The 27,101-nt window shown below is 48.9% G+C and overlaps 1 protein-coding gene across 2 annotated transcripts in view; it reads right to left on the reverse strand.

Moving 5' to 3' along the window:
* The window catches only part of AGBL2 (AGBL carboxypeptidase 2), a 466,988-nt gene that overhangs the window by 332,282 nt on the left and 107,605 nt on the right, over positions 1 to 27,101 (reverse strand). For both annotated transcript variants that reach the window (XM_069221603.1, XM_069221604.1), the window contains exon 6: positions 8,538 to 8,645. In XM_069221603.1, the coding sequence (XP_069077704.1) occupies positions 8,538 to 8,645 (108 nt within the window). The remainder of the gene's footprint in view (positions 1 to 8,537; positions 8,646 to 27,101) is intronic.

Genomic DNA, 27,101 nt, shown 5'->3' on the forward strand with positions numbered 1-27,101 from the left:
ACGATGGATTTAGGCCCAGATCACTGTACTGGGGGTGAATGTTTGACAATGTTCAGCATTCCGTCCATCACTTGTTGTTTTTGCTTTGTTGCCCTAAGTGGGAAGGGTATGCCCAGACGTGGGTCCCGTGCTTCCCATGCCACTGGATTCAAGCTAACCTGTCTGATGAGGGGTGAAACCCCGAAACCGGTCCCAGGATGCTTGTTTCCAGTCCAGGGAAGACCTGGCCTAGCAGTTCGGGCTGGACTGTTCCCATGGGGAACAGGTTCAAGACTGATTTGCATATGGCTGGGTCCAAACTAGAATGGCATGGGCAGCAAAAAAACGATGGATTTAGGCCCAGATCACTGTACTGGGGGTGAATGTTTGACAATGTTCAGCATTCCGTCCATCACTTGTTGTTTTTGCTTTGTTACCAGCAACATTGCAGCGCCTCATCCTGCCGGCTTTCTCAACTTTTTCCTGGTGGTGCATGCTCTGAGGGCTGTCTACCTTCACCCTGCACTGGAAGCCGAGAGGAAATCTCCGGTGGGTCGACGGAATCTTTCCCCCTGCTAACGCAGGCACCAAACTTCTGCATCACTGGTCCTCTGGGTCCCCTCTCATCCTGACGAACGTGGTCCCTGGAACACAGGAGCTGGGTCCAAGTGTCTCCCACAGTCCAGTGGCCCTTCTGTCCAAAGTTGGTGGAGGTAAGTCCTTGCCTCCCCACGTCAGACAGCAAACCTGTGTACTGCGTGATTTGCAGCTGCTCCGGCTTATGTGCACTTTTCTAAGGATTCCTTTGTGCACAGCCTAGCCTGTGTCCCCGGCACACCGTCCTGCATTGCCCAACTCGCTGAGTTGGACTCCGACGCCGTGGGACCCTCCTTTGTGACTCTGAGTCAACCGCTGTCCTCAGATCTTCTAAGTGCCTTTTCTGGTACTTCTGCGGGTGCTGCCTGCTTCTGTGGGGGCTCTCTGAGTTGCTGAGTGCCCCCTCTGTCTCCTCCTCCAAGGGGCGACATCCTGGTCCTTCCTGGTCCCCAGCAGCACCCAAAATCCTCAACCGTGATTCTTGCAGCTAGCAAGGCTTGTTAGCGGTATTTCTGCCTGGAAACACTTCTGCAACATCCATCACGCCGTAGGACATCTTCTGTGCAAAGGAGAAGGTCCTAGCCCTTTTCGTTGTTGCAGAATCTTCGGCTTCTTCCACCCAGAGGCAGCCCTTTTGCACCTTCATCCGGGGTTTAGTGGGCACCTGCCCACCCGGACACTTTTGTGACTCTTGGATTTGGTGTAGGAGGCTGGACTGGCTTGTAGTGAGTACCAAGGGGTACTTACACCTTGCACCAGGCCCAGGTATCCCTTATTAGTGTATAGGGTGTCTAGCAGCTTAGGCTGATAGATAATGGTAGCTTAGCAGAGCAGCTTAGGCTGAACTAGGAGACGAGTGAAGCTCCTACAGTACCACTAGTGTCATATGCACAATATCATAAAAAAACACAATACACAGATATACTAAAAATAAAGGTACTTTATTTTTATGACAATATGCCAAAGTATCTCAGTGAGTACCCTCAGTATGAGGATAGCACATATACACAAGATATATGTACACAATACCAAAAATATGCAGTATAGTATTAGAAAACAGTGCAAACAATGTATAGTTACAATAGGATGCAATGGGGACACCTAGGGATAGGGGCAACACAAACCATATACTCCAAAAGTGGAATGCGAACCACGAATGGACCCCAAACCTATGTGACCTTGTAGAGGGTCGCTGGGACTGTAAGAAAACAGTGAGGGTTAGAAAAATAGCCTACCCCAAGACCCTGAAAAGTGAGTGCAAAGTGCACTAAAGTTCCCCAAAGAGCACAGAAGTCGTGATAGGGGAATTCAGCAGGAAAGACCAAAACCAGCAATGCAACAACGATGGATTTCCAGACGAGGGTACCTGTGGAACAAGGGGACCAAGTCCAAAAGTCACGACCAAGTCGAGAGTGGGCAGATGCCCAGGAAATGCCAGCTGTGGGTGCAAAGAAGCTGCTACTGGGCAGTAGAAGCTGAGGATTCTGCAGGAACGACAAGGGCTAGAAACTTCCCCTTTGGGGGATGGATGTCCCACGCCGTGGAGAGTCGTGCAGAAGTGTTTTCCTGAAGAAAGACCTCAAACAAGCCGTGCTAGCTGCAAGTCGTGCGGTTAGGGTTTTTGGATGCTGCTGTGGCCCAGGAGGGACCAGGATGTCGCCAATTGCGTCAGGGGACAGAGGGGGCGCCCAGCAGGACGAGGAGGCCTCTCAGAAGCAGGCAGCACCCGCAGAAGTGCCGGAACAGGCACTACGAAGAGGAGTGAAACGGTGCTCACCCAAAGTTGCACAAAGGAGTCCCACGCCGCCGGAGGACAACCCAGGAGGTCGTGCAATGCAGGTTAGAGTGCCGTGGACCCAGGCTTGGCTGTGCACAAAGGATTTTCGCCGGAAGTGCACAGAGGCCAGAGTAGCTGCAAAAGACGCGGTTCCCAGCAATGCAGTCTGGCGTGGGGAGGCAAGGACTTACCTCCACCAAACTTGGACTGAAGAGTCACTGGACTGTGGGAGTCACTTGGACAGAGTTGCTGGATTCAAGGGACCTCGCTCGTCGTGCTGAGAGGAGACCCAGGGGACCGGTGATGCAGTTCTTTGGTGCCTGCGGTAGCAGGGGGAAGATTCCGTCGACCCACGGGAGATTTCTTCGGAGCTTCTAGTGCAGAGAGGAGGCAGACTACCCCCACAGCATGCACCACCAGGAAAACAGTTGAGAAGGCGGCAGGATCAGCGTTACAGAGTTGTAGTAGTCGTCTTCGCTACTTTGTTGCAGATTTGCAGGCTTCCAGCGCGGTCAGCAGTCGATTCCTTGGCAGAAGGTGAAGAGAGAGATGCAGAGGAACTCTGATGCGCTCTTGCATTCGTTATCTAAGGAAATCCCCAAAGCAGAGACCCTAAATAGCCAGAAAAGAGGGTTTGGCTACTTAGGAGAGAAGATAGGCTAGCAACACCTGAAGGAGCCTATCAGAAGGAGTCTCTGACGTCACCTGCAGGCCCTGGCCACTCAGAGCAGTCCAGTGTGCCAGCAGCACCTCTGTTTCCAAGATGGCAGAGGTCTGGAGCACACTGGAGGAGCTCTGGGCACCTCCCAGGGGAGGTGCAGGTCAGGGGAGTGGTCACTCCCCTTTCCTTTGTCCAGTTTCACGCCAGAGCAGGGCTGAGGGGTCCCTGAACCGGTGTAGACTGGCTTATGCAGAAATGGGCACCATCTATGCCCATGAAAGCATTTCCAGAGGCTGGGGGAGGCTACTCCTCCCCTGCCTGAACACCTTTTTCCAAAGGGAGAGGGTGTAACACCCTCTCTCTGAGGAAGTCCTTTGTTCTGCCTTCCTGGGCCAAGCCTGGCTGGACCCCAGGAGGGCAGAAACCTGTCTGAGGGGTTGGCAGCAGCAGCAGCTGCAGTGAAACCCCTGAAAAGGCAGTTTGGCAGTACCCGGGTCTGTGCTACAGACCCTTGGGATCATGGGATTGTACCAACAATGCCAGGATGGCATAGAGGGGGCAATTCCATGATCTTAGACATGTTACACGGCCATATGCGGAGTTACCATTGTGAAGCTACACATAGGTAGTGACCTATATGTAGTGCACGCGTGTAATGGTGTCCCCGCACTCACAAAGTCCGGGGAATTGGCCCTGAACAATGTGGGGGCACCTTGGCTAGTGCCAGGGTGCCCACACACTAAGTAACTTAGCACCCAACCTTTACCAGGTAAAGGTTAGACATATAGGTGACTTATAAGTTACTTAAGTGCAGTGTAAAATGGCTGTGAAATAACGTGGACGTTATTTCACTCAGGCTGCAGTGGCAGGCCTGTGTAAGAATTGTCAGAGCTCCCTATGGGTGGCAAAAGAAATGCTGCAGCCCTTAGGGATCTCCTGGAACCCCAATAACCTGGGTACCTCAGTACCATATAATAGGTAATTATTATTAAGCTGTTCCAGTATGCCAATGTAAATTGGTAAAATTGGTCACTAGCCTGTTAATGACAATTTGAAAGAAATGAAAGAGCATAACCACTGAGGTTCTGATTAGCAGAGCCTCAGTGAGACAGTTAGTCATAACACAGGTAACACATACAGGGCACACTTGTGAGCACTGGGGCCCTGGCTGGCAGGGTGGGGTATTTTGGACACCCTTCCTGTTTTCTTAAAGTCCCAGCGACCCTCTACAATCTCCCATAGGCCTGGGGTCCATTCGTGATTCGCATTCCACTTTTGGAGTATATGGTTTGTGTTGCCTATTTCTACCTATTGCATCCTATTGTGATTCTACATTGTTTGCACTACTTTTCTTACTGTTAATTACCTGTTTTGGCTTTGTGTGCATATAACTTGTATATATTACTTAAGTCCTAAGTGAGGGTATTCTCTGAGATACTTTTGGCATATTGTCACTGTAGGAGGCTGCCATGATTTGTAGTGGGTACCAGAGGTACTTACACCTTGTGCCAGGTCCAGTTATCCCTTATTAGTGTGGAAGAGGTGTTTCTAGCAGCTTAGGCTGATAGAAGGTAGCTATGGCAAAGCATCTTAGGCTGAACTAGGAGACATGTAAAGCTCCTACTATACCACTAGTGTCATATGCACAATATCATAAGAAAACATAATACACAGAGTTACTAAAAATAAAGGTACTTTATTTTTATGACAATATGCCAAAAGTATCTCAGTGACTACCCTCAGTATGAGGATAAGTTATATACACAAGATATATGTACACAAACCAAAATTAGGTAAGTAATAGCAAGAAAAGTAATGCAAATAGTGTAGAATTACAATAGATTGCAATAGGAGCACATAGGTATAGGGGCAACACAAACCATATACTCCAAAAGTGGAATGCGAACCACGAATGGACCCCAAACCTATGTGAGCTTGTAGAGGGTCGCTGGGACTGTAAGAAAACAGTGAGGGTTAGAAAAATAGCCCACCCCAAGACCCTGAAAAGTAGGTGTAAAGTGCACCTACTACCCCCAGAGAGTACAGAAGTCGTGATAGGGGGATTCTGCAGGAAGAACAAACACCAGCAATGCAACAACAGTGGATTTCCAGACCTGAGTACCTGTAAGACAAGGGGACCAAGTCCAATAGTCGCGACAGTGTCGAGAGTGGGCAGGAGCCCAGGAAATGCCAGCTAAAGGTGCAAGGAAGCTGCCACCTGTTGGAAGAAGGTTGGAGTTCTGCAAGAAAGAAGAGGACTAGGGACTTTTCCTTTGGAAGACTGATGTCCCACATTGCGATGAAGCTTGCAGAGGTGTTCCCACGCAGAAAGCCCGAAACAAGCCTTGCTAGCTGCAAGGGTCGCGGTAGAGGTTTTTGGGTACTGCTGTGGCCCAGGAGGGACCAGGATGTTGCCACTTGGAGGAGGAGACAGAGGGGGCGCCCAGCAACTCAGGGAGCCCTCACAGAAGCAGGCAGCACCCGCAGAAGTACCTGAACAGGCACTTGGAAGGAAAGTGAACCAGAGTCCACGTGAAGTCACAAAAGGGAGTCCCACGATGCCGGAGGACAACTCAGAAGGTTGTGCACTGCAGGAAGGAGTGCCGGGGACCCAGGCTTGGCTGTGCACGAAGGAAATCCTGGAAGAGTGCACAGGAGCCGGAGCAGCTGCAAATCACGCGGTACCCAGCAATGCAGTCTAGCGTGGGGAGGCAAGGATTTACCTCCACCAAACTTGGACTGAAGAGTCACTGGACTGTGGGAGTCACTTGGACAGAGTTGCTGAGTTCCAGGGACCACACTCGTCAGGATGAGAGGGGACCCAGAGGACCAGTGATGCAGTCTTTTGGTGCCTGCGTTAGCAGGGGGAAGATTCTGTCGACCCACCGGAGATTTCTTCGGAACTTCTGGTGCAGGGTGAAGGCAGGCTACCCCCAGAGCATGCACCACCTGGAAACAGTTGAGAAAGCCGGCAGGATAAGGCGCTACAATGTTGCTGGTAGTCGTCTGGCTACTTTGTTGCGGTTTTGCAGTGGCCCTGAGCAGTCAGCGGTCGATCCTTTGGTAGAAGGTGAAGAGGGAGATGCAGAGGAACTCTGGTGAGCTCTTGCATTCGTTATCTGAAGAATTCCCCAAAGCAGAGACCCTAAATAGCCAGAAAAGGAGGTTTGGCTACCAAGGAAGGAGGATTGGCTACCAAGAGAGGTAAGAGCCTATCAGAAGGAGCCTCTGACGTCACCTGCTGGCACTGGCCACTCAGAGCAGTCCAGTGTGCCCCCAACACCTCTGTTTCCAAGATGGCAGAGGTCTGGGACACACTGGAAGAGCTCTGGGCACCTCCCCTGGGAGGTGCAGGTCAGGGGAGTGGTCACTCCCCTTTCCTTTGTCCAGTTTCGCGCCAGAGCAGGGCTGGGGGATCCTTGAACCGGTGTAGACTGGCTTATGTAGAGATGGGCACCATCTGTGCCCACAAAGCATTTCCAGAGGCTGGGGGAGACTACTCCTCCCCAGCCCTTCACACCTTTTTCCAAAGGGAGAGGGTGTAACACCCTCTCTCAGAGGAAGTCCTTTGTTCTGCCTTCCTGGGCCAGGGCTGCCTGGACCCCAGGAGGGCAGAATCCTGTCTGAGGGGTTGGCAGCAGCAGCAGCTTCAGTGGAGACCCCGGAAAGGCAGCTTGGCAGTACCCGGGTACTATGCTAGAGACCCGAGGGATCATGGAATTGTCCCCCCAATACCAGAATGGTATTGGGGTGACAATTCCATGATCTTAGACATGTTACATGGCCATGTTCGGAGTTACCATTGTGACGCTATACATAGGTAGTGACCTATGTATAGTGCACGCGTGTAATGGTGTCCCCGCACTCACAAAGTCTGGGAAATTTGCCCTGAACGATGTGGGGGCACCTTGTCTAGTGCCAGGGTACCCACACACTAAGTAACTTTGCACCCAACCTTCACCAGGTGGAGGTTAGACATATAGGTGACTTATAAGTTACTTAAGTGCAGTGGTAAATGGCTGTGAAATAACGTGGACGTTATTTCACTCAGGCTGCAGTGGCAGGCCTGTGTAAGAATTGTCAGAGCTCCCTATAAGTGGCAAAAGAAATGCTGAGGCCCATAGGGATGTCCTGGAACCCCAATACCCTGGGTACCTCAGTACCATATACTAGGGAATTATATGGGTGTACCAGTATGCCAATGTGAATTGGTAAATTTAGTCACTAGCCTGTTAGTGACAAATTTGGAAAGCAGAGAGAGCATAACCACTGAGGTTCTGGTTAGCAGAGCCTCAGTGAGACAGTTAGGCATCACACAGGGAACACATACAGGGCACATACCTATGAGCACTGGGGCCCTGCCTGGGAGGGTCCCAGTGACACATAGGGGGTTATTGCAACTTTGGAGGAGGTGTTAATCCGTCCCAAAAGTGACAGTAAAGTGACGGATATACTACCAGCCGTATTACGAGTCCATTATATCCTATGGAACTCGTAATACGGCTGGTAGTATATCCGTCACATTTGGGACGGATTAACACCTCCTCCAAAGTTGTAATAACCCCCATAGACTAAAACAACATATATACAGTGAAATATGGGGGTAACATGCCAGGCAAGATGGTACTTTCCTACAGTCACTAAAATAAAGTACCTTTATTTTTAGTAACTCTGAGTATTGTGTTTTCTTATGATATTGTGGTATATGGTATAAGTGGTATAGTAGGAGCTTTGCATGTCTCCTAGTTCAGCCTAAGCTGCTAGAAACACCTCTAATCTACTAATAAGGGATAACTGGACCCGGCACAAGGTGTAAGTACCACAAGGTACCCACTATAAGCCAGGCCAGCCTCTTACAATGGAATCATAGAGTTTGTGGTGATGGAAGTGTAAGGTCTGGGGTGGATGGGAAGCACAGGATTGAATGGCGGGTGGTGGTATGTCAAAGTAGAATATAAGTGGGATGGAAATATGTGGTCTTGGAGTGACTGAGCAATGAATGAATCGGAGCAGGTTAGGTACAGAATCAAGACCATTACAGGTAGCAGTGGGATAGGAATGCAGTGATTTGGGCGCTGCTTGGGGGGGTGTCTTGATTTATGGAAGAATAGATCCATAGAGAGATGGAACCGTATGCCAGATTGAGTACAGGAATGAACAGCGGTGAGCAGTGACCACCTTCCCAGGTGAAAGCTGCAGAACATGGTCTTTTGTAATCATCCCTGATTGCGAGAGAATACAGAGGGAACAGCTCTCTGCCTCTGACAAGAATGATGTCCTTCTTTGGGGCATTCCAGGATTTTAGCCACTTGTATGGCTGGCATCTGAGACAATCCATTTCATCAGAACTGTCCATACCAGACCTATACCTTCAGCAGCAAAAATAGAATAGAGAGGCCAGAATGGGGGAGTGGAGTGTAAATATCTTGAATTCCACACATTCAGGCTTACATTTGAATATGTTCACACTTTCCCCAAACGTGCTAACATTCTTAATCACAGTGCTGGTTTTTAGATTCATACCTGGGGTTATTTGATAGACAATTGTTCCAGTTCCCTCTCCATCAATCTGCGGTTTTGTCTCCTTTCCTGTGGGTTCATAGAATCTCTCAGGATTTGTTGGCGTCCTTTCTAAAAGAGAAGAAAAGTCCCAAATCAAGTTTAAACACCGACATCACTGATAGACAAAATGAACATGAAGTTGCATGGAAATACATCATAGACCAGGCACCAGAGATTGGCTGTAACTCGTAAGTGAAGGTACTACTGCTTTGACTCTTCAGAGGATGGGGATGCATACCTCTTGAAAAGAAGAGGAGCTATACAAATAATGCTCCTCATAACCTCTCCATGAACCATGTGGGAAGGGAGCGCCTATGCTCCTACTGAGGGACGTGAAAGCATCCTGAATGGCAACATTCAGGGTAGTTTGGGTAAAGGGAAATGAGGAAAGACGACCAGTCTGCTGCCCATTCTCCCTATAGGATGAAGGGGTGTCCAGAGTCCGGGAGGTACATGAGGCGTCAACACTGACCAGGCTCTTACCCATGTAGATGGGTTGTCCGGGAGGTACATGAGGCGTCAACACTGAACAGCCTCTTACCCATGTAGATGGGGTGTTCAGGATCCGGGAGGTACATGAGGCATCAACACTGACCAGGCTCTTACCCATGTTGCTGGGGTGTCCAGGGTCCGGGAGGTACATGAGACGTCAACATTGACCAGCCTCTTACCCATGCAGATGGGGTGTCCAGGTTCCGGGAGGTACATCAAGCGTCAACACGGACCAGCCTCTTACCCATGTAGATAGGGTGTCCAGGGTCTGGGAGGTACATGAGGCATCAACACTGACCAGCCTCTTACCCATGTAGATGGGGTGTCCAGGGTCCGGGAGGCTCGTGAGACGTCAACACTGACCAGCCTCTTACCCATGTAGATAGGGTGTCCAGGGTCCGGGAGGTACATGAGGCATCAACACTGACCATGCTCTCACCCATGTAGATGGGTTGTCCGGGAGGTACATGAGGCATCAACACTGACCAGGCTCTTACCCATGTAGATGGGGTGTCCAGGGTCCGGGAGGTACATGAGGCATCAACACTGACCAGCCTCTTACCCATGTAGATAGCGTGCCCAGGGTCCGGGAGGTACATGAGGCATCAACACTGACCAGGCTCTAACCCATGTAGATGGTTTGTCTGGGAGGTACATGAGGCGTCAACACTGACCAGGCTCTTACCCATGTAGATGGGGTGTCCAGGGTCCAGGAGGTACATGACGCATCAACACTGACCAGCCTCTTACCAATGTAGATGGGGTATCCAGGGTCCAGGAGGTACATGAGGCATCAACACTGACCAGGCTCTTACCAATGTAGATGGGTTGTCCAGGAGGTACATGAGGCGTCAACACTGACCAGGCTCTTACCCATGTAGATGGGTTGTCCGGGAGGTACATGAGGCATCAACACTGACCAGGCTCTTACCCATGTAGATGGGGTGACCAGGGTCCGGGAGGTACATGAGACGTCAACACTGACCACCCTCTTACCCATGTAGATGGGGTGTCCAAAGTCGGGGAGGTACATGAGGCGTCAACACTGACCAGGCTCTTACCGTGTAGATGGGGTGTCCAGGGTCCGGGAAGTACATGAGACGTCAACACTGACCAGCCTCTTACCCATGTAGATGGGGTGTTCATGGTCCGGGAGGTACATGAGGCAACAACACTGACCAGGCTCTTACCCATGTACATGGGGTGTCCAGGGTCCAGGAGGTACATGACGAATCAACATGACCAGCCTCTTACCCATGTAGATAGGGTATCAAGGGTCCAGGAGGTACATGAGGCGTCAACACTGACCAGGCTCTTACCCATGTTGATAGGGTGTCCTGGAGGTACATGAGGCGTCAACAGTGACCGGCCTCTTACTCATGTAGATGGGTTGTCCGGGAGGAACATGAGGCGTCAACACTGACCAGGCTCTTACCCATGTAGATGGGTTGTCCAGGAGGTACGTGAAGCGTCAACACTGACCAGCCTCTTACCCATGTAGATGGGGTGTCCAGGGTCTGGGAGGTACATGAGGCATCAACACTGACTAGGCTCTTACCCATGTAGATGGGGTGTCCAGGGTCCGGGAGGTACATGAGGCATCAATACTGACCAGCCTCTTACCCATGTAGATGGGGTGTCCAGGGTCTGGGAGGTACATGAGGCATCAACGCTGACCAGGCCCTACCCATGTAGATGGGGTGTCCAGGGTCCGGGAGGTACATGAGGCATCAACACTGACCAGCCTCTTACCCATGTAGATAGCGTGCCCAGGGTCCGGGAGGTACATGAGGCATCAACACTGACCAGGCTCTAACCCATGTAGATGGTTTGTCTGGGAGGTACATGAGGCGTCAACACTGACCAGGCTCTTACCCATGTAGATGGGGTGTCCAGGGTCCAGGAGGTACATGACGCATCAACACTGACCAGCCTCTTACCAATGTAGATGGGGTATCCAGGGTCCAGGAGGTACATGAGGCATCAACACTGACCAGGCTCTTACCAATGTAGATGGGTTGTCCAGGAGGTACATGAGGCGTCAACACTGACCAGGCTCTTACCCATGTAGATGGGTTGTCCGGGAGGTACATGAGGCATCAACACTGACCAGGCTCTTACCCATGTAGATGGGGTGACCAGGGTCCGGGAGGTACATGAGACGTCAACACTGACCACCCTCTTACCCATGTAGATGGGGTGTCCAAAGTCGGGGAGGTACATGAGGCGTCAACACTGACCAGGCTCTTACCGTGTAGATGGGGTGTCCAGGGTCCGGGAAGTACATGAGACGTCAACACTGACCAGCCTCTTACCCATGTAGATGGGGTGTTCATGGTCCGGGAGGTACATGAGGCAACAACACTGACCAGGCTCTTACCCATGTACATGGGGTGTCCAGGGTCCAGGAGGTACATGACGAATCAACATGACCAGCCTCTTACCCATGTAGATAGGGTATCAAGGGTCCAGGAGGTACATGAGGCGTCAACACTGACCAGGCTCTTACCCATGTTGATAGGGTGTCCTGGAGGTACATGAGGCGTCAACAGTGACCGGCCTCTTACTCATGTAGATGGGTTGTCCGGGAGGAACATGAGGCGTCAACACTGACCAGGCTCTTACCCATGTAGATGGGTTGTCCAGGAGGTACGTGAAGCGTCAACACTGACCAGCCTCTTACCCATGTAGATGGGGTGTCCAGGGTCTGGGAGGTACATGAGGCATCAACACTGACCAGGCTCTTACCCATGTAGATGGGGTGTCCAGGGTCCGGGAGGTACATGAGGCATCAATACTGACCAGCCTCTTACCCATGTAGATGGGGTGTCCAGGGTCCGGGAGGCTCGTGAGACGTCAACACTGGCCAGCCTCTTACCCATGTAGATAGGGTGTCCAGGGTCCGGGAGGTACATGAGGCATCAACACTGACCATGCTCTCACCCATGTAGATGGGTTGTCCGGGAGGTACATGAGGCGTCAACACTGACCAGGCTCTTACCCATGTAGATGGGGTGTCCAGGGTCCGGGAGGTACATCAGGTGTCAACACTGACCAGGCCCTACCCATGTAGATGGGGTGTCCAGGGTCCGGGAGGTACATGAGGCATCAACGCTGACCAGGCCCTACCCATGTAGATGGGGTGTCCAGGGTCCGGGAGGTACATGAGGCATCAACACTGACCAGGCTCTTAGCCATGTAGATGGGGTGTCCAGGGTCCAGGAGGTACATGACGCATCAACACGGACCAGCTTCTTACCAATGTAGATGGAGTATCCAGGGTCCAGGAGGTACATGAGGCGTCAACACTGACAAGGCTCTTATCCATGTAAATGGGTTGTCCAGGAGGTAAATGAGGCGTCAACACTGACCAGGCTCTTACCCATGTAGATGGGTTGTCCGGGAGGTACATGAGGCGTCAACACTGACCAGCCTCTTACCCATGTAGATGGGGTGTCCAGGGTATGGGAGGTACATGAGGCGTCAACACTGACCAGCCTCTTACCCACGTAGATGGGGTGTCCAGGGGGTACATGAGGCGTCAACACTGATCAGCCTCTTACCCATGTAGATGGGGTGTTAACACTGAACAGCCTCTTACCCATATAGATGGGGTGTCCTAGAGGTACACTCTGGAGGAGCTCTGGGCACCACCCCTGGGGTGGTGATGGACAGGAGAATGGTCACTCCTCTTTCCTCTGTCCTTTGTCCAGTTTTGCGCCAGAGGACCGACTGGGGGTTGAGCTGCTCAAGTCCCAGGAGGGCAGAAGGCTGTCTGTGAGGTGGCAGCAGCTGGGGCTGCAGTGGAAACCTCAGAGAGCAGGTTTGGTAGTACTGGTGGTCCAAGGTAGAGCACCCAGAGTGCATGGAATTGCCCCCCCAATACCAGAATCAGATTTGGGGTACAATTTCCAATTCGTAGACACCTCATATGTCCATATTTGGGGTTACCATTTTGAAGCTACATATATTTGTATTGACCTATATGTAGAGCACACTTATAATGGCATCCCTGCACTCACGAAGTTTGGGAAAATGGGCCTGGACCACGTGGGGCCCCTCTGCTAGTGCAGGGGTGCCCTCACACACTGGTACTATGCACCTGTCAGGGTCTGAAGGTTAGATATATTGGTGACTTATAAGTGACCTGGTGCAGTAAAAATGGCTATGAAATAGTGCTTACACTATTTCACTCAGGCTGCAATGGCAGTCCTGAAGAAGTGTTTGTGTGAGCTCCTTATGGGTGGCAAAATAAATCTGCAGCCCATAAGGATCTCCTGGAACCCCAATGCCCTGAGTACCTAGGTACCATATACTAGGGATTTATAAGGGGGGTCCAGTATGCCAATTTGGAGTGAAATATGTAGTCCCTCCTTGCATATGCCTGTCTACACCGGTTTAGGGAACCCCCAGTCACTGCTCTGGTACGCAACTGGACAAAGGAAAGGGGAGTGACTACTCCCCTGTCCATCACCACCCCAGGGGTGGTGCCCAGAGCTCCGCCAGTGTGTCTCAGACCTCTGTCATCTTGCTTTCAGAGGTGTGGGGGCACTCTAGTGGCCTCTGAGTGGCCAGTGCCCGCAGGTGGCGTCAGAGACCCCTCCTGATAGGTGCATACCTGACTAGGTGGCCAATCCTCCTCTGAGGGCTATTTAGGGTCCGACAGTGGGCTTTTCCTCAGATTACGACTTGCAAGAATTCATCATGGTTCCTCTGCACTTCTCTCTTCGACTTCTGCCAAGGATCGACCGCTGACTGCTCCAGGACACCTGCAAAACTGCAACAAAGTAGCCAGAAGACTACCAGAGACATTGAGCGCCTAATCCTGCCGGCTTTCTCGACTATTTCCTGGTGGTGCATGCTCTGGGGGCTGTCTGCCTTCAACCTGCATTGGAAGCCACAAAGAAATCTCCCGGAGGCAGCCATTTTGCACCTTCATCCGGTGTTTAGTAGGCTCCTGCCCCCCCTGGACACTTTAGCGACTCTGGCAATTGGTCCCCTTCCTTTGCAGGTCCTCAGGTCCAGGAATCCGTCTTCAGTGCTTTGCAGTCTGTTGTGGTCCTTGCAAAATCCTTTATCACGACTTTAGTGTGTTTCTGGGGAAATAGTAGTACTTTACTCCTACTTTCCAGGGTCTTGGGGTGAAGTTTCTATTACAACCTTAGTGTTTTCTTACACCCCCAGCGACCCTCTACACACTACACTAGCCTAGGGGTCCATTCGTGGTTCGCATTCCACTCTCTTAGTATATGGTTTGTGTTGCCCCTAGGCCTATTGCATCCTATTATATTCTACAGTGTTTGCACTACTTTTCTAACTGTTTACTTACCTGATTTTGGTTTGTGTGTATATTTTGTGTATTTTACTTACCTCCTAAGGGAGTATATCCTCTGAGATATTTTTGGCACATTGTCACAAAAATAAAGTACCTTTATTTTTAGTAACTGTGAGTATTGTCTTCCTTATGATATAGGCCCTCATTACGAACATGGCGGGTTGGCCCGCCATGCCGGCATCGGCGGCTGAAACCGCCAGCCGGCATGGCGGGCTAACCTGCCATATTCTGAACAGGGTGAGGGCCGCCATCGCGGCCCTCACTCACCGCCAGGCTTGGAAACACTATCCGCCAGGGTAGCTGCGCTACCCTGCAGATAATGTTCCCATTTCTACCAGCCTTTTCCTGGTGGGTTCACCCGCCCGGGAAAGGCTGTCAGAGGGGGTGCCCCGGGGCACCCCTAGGGGCCCCTGCACTTGCCAAGCCCTTTGAGGAAACTATAAAGAGCAGACCATCCGATCCGATCCATAGGAAGAGCTGCATTGACTGGAGTAGACTATAACGAGCAGACCCTCTGATCCGATCCATAGGAAGAGCTGCATTAACTGGAGTAGACTATAAAGAGCAGACCCTCTGACTCGATCCATAGGAAGAGTTGCATTGACCGGAGTAGGCTATAAAGACCAGACCATGTGATCCGATCCATCGGAAGAGCTGAATTGACCGGAGTAGACTATAAAAGAGGAGGCCCTCTGATCCGATCCATAGGAAGAGCTGCATTGACCGGAGTAGACTATAAAGACCAGACCCTCTCATCCGATCCATAGAAAGAGCTGCATTGACCGGAGTAGACTATAAAGAGCAGACCATCTGATGCGATCCATAGGAAGAGCTGCATTGACCAGAGTAGACTATAAAGAGCAGACCATCTGATCCGATCCATACGAAGAGCTGCATTGACCAGAGTAAACTATAAGGAGCAGACCATCTGATCCGATCCATAGGAAGAGCTGCATTGACTGGAGTAGACTATAAAGAGCAGACCTAATCAAAACAGTGACAACGAGGAAGATACTCATAGGATATGGGCGCTCACAGATAGTCCAAAGAATAGATAACACATTTAGTTCATGGCACGGTGCTTCTGACAAGAGGATCTCCCTCAATCCTCCAATGTTTCCAGAGAAACGCAATAGCATACAAACAAGAGTCGTAGCACTCGTGGTATAAAGACAGAGTTAGAAGTTGTTCGTATGTTCTGTATTCTTCGTAAATTATCAACCAAACTTTTGTTTATATCACAATCCGAGTTTTAATAGTACTGTTCAACAATCCTCCACAAGAACAGCTTATTCGAATGTTCAGATATCCTCCAAAAGAACAGCCATTAGTACTGTTCAACAATCCTCCACAAGAACAGCCTATTTAAATGTTCAGATATCCTCCAAAAGAACAGCCAACACGTGTTTCATCCTCTGAGAAGTATCTCTCATTGAGGACTTCATCAGGGCTGAAAAAATAAAATAAAGTGGTATCTATGTATATGTTGTGCAATAAAAATAAGAGCAGAAAAAATAGACCAAATTCCAAATGTGACAAGATTGTGGTATGCAAATACATGCTATATTGTGACCAGTGTGATAATCATTAATAAAGGAAAACACACCAGCTAACAAAATATTTTTTCTGCTCTTATTTTTATTGCACAACATATACATAGATACCACTTTATTTTATTTTTTCAGCCCTGATGAAGTCCTCAATGAGAGATACTTCTCAGAGGATGAAACACGTGTTGGCTGTTCTTTTGGAGGATATCTGAACATATAAAGAGCAGACCCTCTCATCCGATCCATAGGAAGAGCTGCATTGACGGGAGTAGACTATAAAGAGCAGACCCTCTCATCCGATCCATAGAAAGAGCTGCATTGACCGGAGTAGACTATAAAGACCAGACCCTCTCATCCGATCCATAGAAAGAGCTGCATTGACCGGAGTAGACTATAAAGAGCAGACCATCTGATGCGATCCATAGGAAGAGCTGCATTGACCAGAGTAGACTATAAAGAGCAGACCATCTGATCCGATCCATAGGAAGAGCTGCATTGACCGGAGTAGACTATAAAGAGCAGACCCTCTCATCCGATCCATAGGAAGAGCTGCATTGACCAGAGTAAACTATAAGGAGCAGACCATCTGATCCGATCCATAGGAAGAGCTGCATTGACTGGAGTAGACTATAAAGAGCAGACCCTCTGATCCAATCCATAGGAAGAGCTGCATTGACGGGAGTAGACTATAAAGAGCAGACCCTCTCATCCGATCCATAGGAAGAGCTGCATTGACGGGAGTAGACTATAAAGAGCAGACCCTCTCATCCGATCCATAGAAAGAGCTGCATTGACCGGAGTAGACTATAAAGACCAGACCCTCTCATCCGATCCATAGAAAGAGCTGCATTGACCGGAGTAGACTATAAAGAGCAGACCATCTGATGCGATCCATAGGAAGAGCTGCATTGACCAGAGTAGACTATAAAGAGCAGACCATCTGATCCGATCCATAGGAAGAGCTGCATTGACCGGAGTAGACTATAAAGAGCAGACCCTCTCATCCGATCCATAGGAAGAGCTGCATTGACCGGAGTAGACTATAAAGAGCAGACCCTCTGATCCAATCCACAGGAAGAGCTGCATTGACCAGAGTAGACTATAAAGAGCAGACCATCTCATCCGATCCATAGGAAGAGCTGCATTGGCCAGAGTAGACTATAAAGAGCAGACCATCTCATCTGATCCATAGGAAGAGCTGCATTGACAGGAGTAGACTATAAAGAGCAGACCATCTCATCCGATCCATAGGAAGAGCTGCATTGACTGGAGTAAACTATAAAGAGCAGACCCTCCGATCCCATCCATAGGAAGAGCTGCATTGACCGGAGTAGACTATAAAGAGCAGACCCTCCGATCCGATCCATCGGAAGAGCTGCATTGGCCGGAGTAGACTATAAAGAGCAGACGATCTGATCTGATCCATAGGAAGAGCTGCATTGACCGGAGTAGACTATAAAGAGCAGACCCTCTCATCCGATCCATAGGAAGAGCTGCATTGACCGGAGTAGACTATAAAGAGCAGACCATCTGATCCGATCCATAGGAAGAGCTGCATTCACCAGAGTAAACTATAAAGAGAAGACCATCTGATCCGATCCATAGGAAGAGCTGCATTGACCGGAGTAGACTATAAAGAGCAGACCATCTGATCCGATCCATAGGAAGAGCTGCGTTGACCGGAGTAGACTATAAAGAGCAAACCATCTGATCCCATCCATACGAAGAGCTGCATTGGCCAGAGTAAACTATAAAGAGCAGACCCTCCGATCCCATCCATAGGAAGAGCTGCATTGACCGGAGTAGACTATAGAGAGCAGACCCTCTGATCGGATCCATAGGAAGAGATGCATTGACCGGAGTAGACTATAAAGAGCAGACCCTCTCATCCGATCCATAGGAAGAGCTGCATTGACTGGAGTATATTGTAAAGAGAAGACCCTCTGATCCGATCCATAGGAAGAGCTGCTTTGACGGGAGTAGACTGTAAAGACCAGACCCTCTGAACCAATCCATAGGAAGAGCTGCATTGACCGGAGTAGACTATAAAGAGCAGACGCTCTGATCTGATCCATAGGAAGAGCTGCATTGACCGGAGTAGACTATAAAGAGCAGACCCTCTGATCCAATCCACAGGAAGAGCTGCATTGACCAGAGTAGACTATAAAGAGCAGACCATCTCATCCGATCCATAGGAAGAGCTGCATTGGCCAGAGTAGACTATAAAGAGCAGACCATCTCATCCGATCCATAGGAAGAGCTGCATTGACAGGAGTAGACTATAAAGAGCAGACCATCTCATCCGATCCATAGGAAGAGCTGCATTGACTGGAGTAAACTATAAAGAGCAGACCCTCCGATCCCATCCATAGGAAGAGCTGCATTGACCGGAGTAGACTATAAAGAGCAGACCCTCCGATCCGATCCATTGGAAGAGCTGCATTGGCCGGAGTAGACTATAAAGAGCAGACGATCTGATCTGATCCATAGGAAGAGCTGCATTGACCGGAGTAGACTATAAAGAGCAGACCCTCTCATCCGATCCATAGGAAGAGCTGCATTGACCGGAGTAGACTATAAAGAGCAGACCATCTGATCCGATCCATAGGAAGAGCTGCATTCACCAGAGTAAACTATAAAGAGAAGACCATCTGATCCGATCCATAGGAAGAGCTGCATTGACCGGAGTAGACTATAAAGAGCAGACCATCTGATCCGATCCATAGGAAGAGCTCCGTTGACCGGAGTAGACTATAAAGAGCAAACCATCTGATCCCATCCATACGAAGAGCTGCATTGGCCAGAGTAAACTATAAAGAGCAGACCCTCCGATCCCATCCATAGGAAGAGCTGCATTGACCGGAGTAGACTATAGAGAGCAGACCCTCTGATCGGATCCATAGGAAGAGCTGCATTGACCGCAGTAGACTATAAAGAGCAGACCCTCTGATCCGATCCATAGGAAGAGATGCATTGACCGGAGTAGACTATAAAGAGCAGACCCTCTCATCCGATCCATAGGAAGAGCTGCATTGACTGGAGTATATTGTAAAGAGAAGACCCTCTGATCCGATCCATAGGAAGAGCTGCTTTGACGGGAGTAGACTGTAAAGACCAGACCCTCTGAACCAATCCATAGGAAGAGCTGCATTGACCGGAGTAGACTATAAAGAGCAGACCCTCTGATCCGATCCATAGGAAGAGCTGCATTGACCGGAGTAGACTATAAAGAGCAGACCCTCTGATCCAATCCACAGGAAGAGCTGCATTGACCAGAGTAGACTATAAAGAGCAGACCATCTCATCCGATCCATAGGAAGAGCTGCATTGGCCAGAGTAGACTATAAAGAGCAGACCATCTCATCCGATCCATAGGAAGAGCTGCATTGACAGGAGTAGACTATAAAGAGCAGACCATCTCATCCTATCCATAGGAAGAGCTGCATTGACTGGAGTAAACTATAAAGAGCAGACCCTCCGATCCCATCCATAGGAAGAGCTGCATTGACCGGAGTAGCCTATAAGGAGCAGACCCTCTGATCCGATCCATAGGAAGAGCTGCATTGACCGGAGTAGACTATAAAGAGCAGACCCTCTGATCCGATCCATAGGAAGAGATGCATTGACCGGAGTAGACTATAAAGAGCAGACCCTCTCATCCGATCCATAGGAAGAGCTGCATTGACCTGAGTAGACTATAAGGAGCAGACCCTCTCATCCGATCCATAGGAAGAGCTGCATTGACCGGAGTAGACTATAAAGAGCAGACCATCTGATTTGGTCCATAGGAAGAGCTGCATTGACCGGAGTAGACTATAAAAGAGCAGACCATCTGATCCGATCCATAGGAAGAGCTGCATTGACCGGAGTAGACTATAAAGAGCAGACCATCTGATCCCATCCATAGGAAGAGCTGCATTGACTGGAGTAGACTATAAAGAGCAGACCATCTGATCCGATCCATACGAAGAGCTGCATTGACCGGAGTAGACTATAAAAGAGGAGACCCTCTGATCCGATCCATAGGAAGAGCTGCATTGACCGGAGTAGACTATAAAGAGCAGACCCTCTGATCCGATCCATAGGAAGAGTTGCATTGACGGGAGTAGACTATAAAGAGCAGACCATCTGATTTGGTCCATAGGAAGAGCTGCATTGACCGGAGTAGACTATAAAAGAGGAGACCCTCTGATCCGATCCATAGGAAGAGCTGCATTGACCGGAGTAGACTATAAAAGAGGAGACCCTCTGATCCGATCCATAGGAAGAGCTGCATTGACCGGAGTAGACTATAAAGAGCAGACCATCTGATCCGATCCATAGGAAGAGCTGCATTGACCGGAGTAGACTATAAAGAGCAGAGCATCTGATCCGATCCATAGGAAGAGCTGCATTGACCAGAGTAGACTGTAAAGAGCAGACCATCTGATCCGATCCATAGGAAGAGCTGCATTGACCGGAGTAGACTGTAAAGAGCAGACCCTCTCATCCGATCCATAGGAAGAGATGCATTGACCGGAGTAGACTATAAAGAGCAGACCCTCTCATCCGATCCATAGGAAGAGCTGCATTGACCGGAGTAGACTATAAGGAGCAGACCCTCTCATCCGATCCATAGGAAGAGCTGCATTGACCGGAGTAGACTATAAAGAGCAGACCCTCTCATCCGATCCATAGGAAGAGCTGCATTGACCGGAGTAGACTATAAAAGAGCAGACCATCTGATCCGATCCATAGGAAGAGCTGCATTGACCGGAGTAGACTATAAAGAGCAGACCATCTGATCCCATCCATAGGAAGAGCTGCATTGACCGGAGTAGACTATAAAGAGCAGACCCTCTGATCCGATCCATAGGAAGAGCTGCATTGACCGGAGTAGACTATAAAAGAGGAGACCCTCTGATCCGATCCATAGGAAGAGCTGCATTGACCGGAGTAGACTACAAAGAGCAGACCCTCTGATCCGATCCATAGGAAGAGTTGCATTGACGGGAGTGGACTATAAAGAGCTGACCATCTGATTTGGTCCATAGAAAGAGCTGCATTGATCGGAGTAGACTATAAAAGTGCAGACCCTCTCATCCGATCCATAGGAAGAGCTGCATTGACCGGAGTAGACTGTAAAGAGCAGTCCATCTGATCCGATCCATAGGAAGAGCTGCATTGACCGGAGTAGACTATAAAAGAGGAGACCCTCTGATCCGATCCATAGGAAGAGCTGCATTGACCGGAGTAGACTATAAAGAGCAGACCCTCTGATCCGATCCATAGGAAGAGTTGCATTGACGGGAGTAGACTATAAAGAACAGACCATCTGATTTGGTCCATAGGAAGAGCTGCATTGACCGGAGTAGACTATAAAGAGCAGACCCTCTGATCCGATCCATTGGAAGAGCTGCATTGACCGGAGTAGACTATAAAAGAGGAGACCCTCTGATCCGATCCATAGGAAGAGCTGCATTGACCGGAGTAGACTATAAAGAGCAGACCATCTGATCCGATCCATAGGAAGAGCTGCATTGACCGGAGTAGACTATAAAGAGCTGACCATCTGATCGTATCCATAGGAAGAGCTGCATTGACCGGAGTAGACTGTAAAGAGCAGACCCTCTGATCCGATCCATAGGAAGAGATGCATTGACCGGAGTAGACTATAAAGAGCAGACCCTCTGATCCGATCCATAGGAAGATCTGCATTGACTGGAGTATACTGTATTGACCTTTGCTGTAGACACACATCCTGCTGGGAGGGCACCACAAATAGAACCTTTCACATTTCTACTCATAGGAGCCCTTCTTGATGGGCTTTTCATTTCTTTTAGGATTTTCATAATTTCTGCTTTAGATTAAGTGGTCCATTCTGCACAATCTCAGGAGCCCTGCTGCAAAATACAACAACATATAGTTGGGATTGTGTAATTGTCCTTGCATTTTGGTTAGCAAAATTGATTTGCCTGGCAGTCTCATATGGCGTCTTAAAGACTTAGGGCCAGATGTAGAAAGAGAGCAATTTGCGACTTGCAAATTGCGAGTCCCTGCGACTCGCAATTTGCAAGTCGCAAATTGCTATGCAGTACGGTGTCTCAGACACCGTCTGCAACTCGCAATGGGGTCGCAATGACCCACCTCATGAATATTCATGAGGTGGGTCGCAAATTGCGGCCCCATTGCGAGTATAGGCACTCGCTAACATGGAGGCCTGCTGACGTCAGCAGGCCTCCATGTTAGCGACCTGCCTTTTCAATAAAGCATTTTTTTTTTTTTTAATGTAGCCCGTTTTCCCTAAGGGAAAACGAGCTGCATTTCAAAAAAATCCGAAACCTTTTGTTTCGGTTTTTTCAGGGCAGGGAGTGGTCCCTTGGACCACTCCCTGCCCTGAAAAAATGTTTTTGGGTCCAGTCTCAAACTGGAAGGGGTCCCATGGGGACCCCTTCCAATTTGCGAGTGGGTTACCATCCACTTGAAGTGGATGGTAACTGCGACTCCATTTGCGACCGCGTACGCGGTCGCAAATGGAGTTGCATACCACTGCGACTCGCAAATAGGAAGGGAACACCCCTTCCTATTTGCGATTCGGAAATGCATTTTGCGAGTCGGTAACGACTCGCAAAATGCATTTCTGCATAGGAAACACGCATTTGCGAGTCGCAAACGGCAGATTTTGCCGTTTGCGACTCGCAAAGTGTTTCCTACATCTGGCCCCTAGTACCACCACTGCCGTGGCCTTTCAGGGACAATAAGAATTATCTTTGTATATGAATATCTCATCTCTACCAGGAAGGATGGAATCAGCAGGCTCAGCAAAGAAGTGTAGCAAAATCTCTCTGACCAGTTTTTCAAGTAGGTACTTCCCAGCAATCCCGGATCCCACATTCTGGAAGAAAGCTTGGGCATTTTTTTATTTTCAGAAACAGATCGATTTGAGCTAAACCCCAATCTGAGAAATGTATTTTATCACATCATAGTTGAGAACCCATTCGTGATTTTCAGAAACCTTGCATGGATAGGCTTCTCACCAAAAGACAGGAAATTCCTGAGGCCCAAATGGACTTCTCTCAGCTGTAGAACACTGATGTACAGATGAGGTGTACGGAGGAGACTCCAGCATATCAATGAGGCACCTGCAAAACAAGCTCTTGATGCAACAAAATTCCTTTCAACAGGTTTGTCTTTTTGCACCCCCATGTAAGGAACTGTCTTCCCAGTTGACGTTCCTGTGAGGCTACTCATCTTCTAAGCACTGCTGTAGGGACCTGATGTGTAATCCTGAATTCAGGACAATAAAGATGCAATGGCCCTTGAAGGACAACATCAACAAGGTGCCGGTGAAGGAAAGTTCTGGATTTAGTATCACTTCTGAAAAATGGTAGGTGCTTTCTCCGACGAAGGATACTTGTTTCCTGGCTGTGTGTTCAGTGTAGCTCCTAGATAACTGAAGGTTCCTACAGAGGATTAGGCAGATTTCAGAAAGTTGACATGAAGTTGTTGCCAATGAAGTTGAGCAATATTCGTACTGATGTTTTTGAGGAGTTTCTCCATGTGTGAGATTTTACTTGTTAGTCATCTAGACCTATGTAGGTAAAGATCTTTTGTCTGGAAAGAGCTGCCATCATTGTTGTGCACTTGTAAAAGGTCCCTGAAGCTAAACCTTTTACTGGTAGAAGGGTTTACCTCCTGTCAGCCTCAGGATTCAGTGATTTCTTGAACCTGGAGGTTCGCAGCCTACGGAACCAGCGCAGACGTCTAGAGGGGGAAATATCTAAAGAAGTATTCAAAAGGTTTTTTTCTTGATCCACTTGTTGGCCTCAAGTCCAAAATCGTTCAGAAATCTTCTTCGGGAACTTTCTGTGAATCAAAATGTATCTTGAATAGACGCCCTTCTCTCAATGAGAGGAAGGAACTGGTTCTACAGCGCACTTGTGCAGCAGTATCGCAGCTTACTTCCATCATATATATCAGTCATTTTGGTGCAGGTTTCACAGGGAAGAGACAGCTGATGCAAGTTGGACTGGAGTACGCATCCATTCTGTACTGTTTCAAACCCCGCTAGTCGGGAGGGCCGCACTGAGGGGAGGAGGTAAAGCTGTAATTGTTGAATCAGACTGATTCTTTTCTCCCATGAGGAAGAGTGCTGCTGCTGCTGTCCTCCATCTCCTGCAGATATTCTTGGATGTGGACGTTGCCATTGATGGTCTTCAGGTTAGGTTTGGTAAGACCACTGGGGGGTCTGAGTCCTCTCCCTTGAAGGGTAAGAATGCCTAAACTGAAGAACTTTTACATCTTGTCCAGACCTACAGCTTTGAGAGTCCCAGCCCCATTTTCTATTTACTGCATTTCATCTTCTATGAGAATCAAATAAAAGGGTAGAAGGAAAAATCTTAATTTTGAGCCGAGTGTCCAGTTACTGGGCTGTTAGGTGCAGGGTGGCAGAACTCAAATAGCAACATCTGTTGATAAATCCTTCCCGTATGACTTGTTCGAGACCTTGTCTGAGTCCTGAACATCCAACATGATGTGAAGTGTCTCCCACATCTCTGCATCCTCTCAGCAGAGCTGTTGCACCAGCAGAATTAACAATGATTGCCGCGGTGACACAAATCTTGCTTCCTACACCACTTAGTTATATGTTTGCTAGCACTGTCAGGAGGAGCTGATGAGGCAGGAGCAGAAGTATATCTTTTTCTACTGGCTGAGACAATCACAGATTCAGGCTTGGCTCTAGATGCCAGTACACAGCATCTTAGTCTGATGGCTTCTGCTTCTAAAGGAGCATTTGGACTCACCGTCTTAGTGGTAGCAGGCAAGAGAAATTACTCTTCAGCTAGTTCTATAAAGCCAGGAACTAAAACCACTAGACGCTTGAAGCAGAGTGACTTTATAGAGCCTCCATTATGAGACAGAAGTCTATAAGACATCCACTGAGAAGTTCAACTTAGCTGCGCCTCTAGCAGAGCGTTCTGGAAAGTTGTACTGTCACTCCTGCTGACGTATATGATGAAGAACCAGTCGGTGAGGTGGTGATATATATATTACAAGTATGATTCTGTGCCTGAGGAACCACGCATAGAAGGAGATGCTGAAGGAGAGATTTCCCTCTTGTGCTGTTAGGGAAGTTCTGCTGCTGGTGGTGGTTTTAGGCCCCTTTTTAACAGGTGACACTGAAGAGTTCATTGAGTGGTTTAAGAGGAGGAACGTTAGGCAGTAAAGGAACCTGCAGTGAGACTTCAGATGGTATCTTCATCGCTGGAGTCCCTGGCTGCAATGAGGATACTGATACAAACGCTACCCAGGATGGGCATCTAGCTGGAGAATGTGAAGCAATTGTGATGTCCATTGTACTGACGTCAAGTTTCTTGACACTACAGGTCTGATTCACAAAGGTAAAGTTAGACTAAAAGTCTACAGTTACTACTTTTCGGAATTCACTAAGATAAGTTACGAGTAGTAGCTTTACACCCGCACTCGGGGTAGAATCTCCGCACTCAAAGCAGAATCTCTGCACTCAGGCTGCAGATCCACCCGAGTGTGGAGATTCCACCCTGAGTACAGAGATTCCACTCTCAGTACCAAGAATCTACCCTGACTGCCAAGATTCCACCTCGAGTGCGGAGATTCCACTTCGAGTGCGGAGATTCCATTCCTAGTGTGGAGATTCCATTCCGAGTGCGGAGATTCCATTCCGAGTGCGGAGATTCCATTCCGAGTGTGGAGATTCCATTCCGAGTGTGGAGATTCCATTCCGAGTGTGGAGATTCCATTCTGAGTGTGGAGATTCTACCCTGAGTGTGGAGATTCTACCCTGAGTGTGGAGATTCCATTCCGAGTGTGGAGATTCCATTCTGAGTGTGGAGATTCTACCCTGAGTGTGGAGATTCCATTCAGAGTGTGGAGATTCAATTCAGAGTGTGGAGATTCAATTCAGAGTGTGGAGATTCAATTCAGAGTGTTGAGATTCCACCCTGAGTGGGGAGATTCCACCTCGAGTGCAGAGATTCCACCTCGAGTGCAGAGATTCCACCTCGAGTGCAGAGATTCCACCTCGAGTGCGGAGATTCCATTCCGAGTGTGGAGATTCCACCCTGAGTGGAGATTCCAACTTGACGCCAGACGTGAAGATAGTACGTGTAACTTACCTTTGTGAATACAGATAGTTGTAAACTTCGAATTTTGGTCTAAGTTTAACATGGTGAATCGGGCCCTGAATGTCTGGAAATCGGTCTCCTGGAAGTTGAATGTGGCAACGAGGAACTTCTCAGTGTCAAGGGGTATTTTGAAGAGTGCTTCACCATGGAGTGACTGAACGCTGGGGCTGGTGTTTCAATGTTGAATGCTTAGGATAGGGAAGTGTAGATGACTTCTCTGTCGGCCACAAGGTTTACCATTCAGAGACAACATCAAACCTACAGTAGGACTGTCAGGTGTTAGCCGCGGCGCCTACATTGCCGATCGGGATCTTGTAGTCCTGATGGACTACATATCCCATGACGCCATCGCGGAAGAGGCCGCATAAATCCACGCCCATCCAGGAAGTATTGTGCGTTATTCATTTCATGCAACCAAGTCGAAGGCTCAACGAGGGCTATGTGGACGGCGTTTCCAAGGGGGAAATGTTAGCGTCTGAGAGGAAGAACTGATTTCTTCTGGGTTCCCACGGAGAATTGGACATTCTGATAGCAGAGGGTTCCATGTACTACCTGACACCAGAAGGAGGTGGTAAGCGGCGAAACGAATTAGTACCGGAGTCTTTCGCCTTTCTTTTTTGAACATTTCGGCCAAATTGTTTGGAATCTTCCGTAGTACGGCGTTCCATTATTCTAACTACCATTTAAACACGGACGACGGTCTTTGGAGCCAGAACATAGATACAATTGGCGGCGTCTCAGGATTAATGTTATTTTTGCAGGAATTAAACAGTCGGGACAAGTTGTTCTTTTTCAGGATATAGTGGAGTGGGACCTGGTTACTTCTACAAGTTACGTGACAATAACATGAGGCTTAGTATTTTAACTGAGTCATAGACAGTAGTACGAGATAGGGTTCTTTGCCATCCTTATTTTTTCTCTTTGTTTTTTGTTTCATCGTTATTACATGACTATCTTGCATATGAGTGGGTGTTGTGAAACCCTTAAGTGATTATTGGTATCCGTT

Source organism: Pleurodeles waltl, chromosome 3_1 (genome assembly GCF_031143425.1).
Source record: "Pleurodeles waltl isolate 20211129_DDA chromosome 3_1, aPleWal1.hap1.20221129, whole genome shotgun sequence".
NCBI lineage: Eukaryota > Metazoa > Chordata > Amphibia > Caudata > Salamandridae > Pleurodeles > Pleurodeles waltl.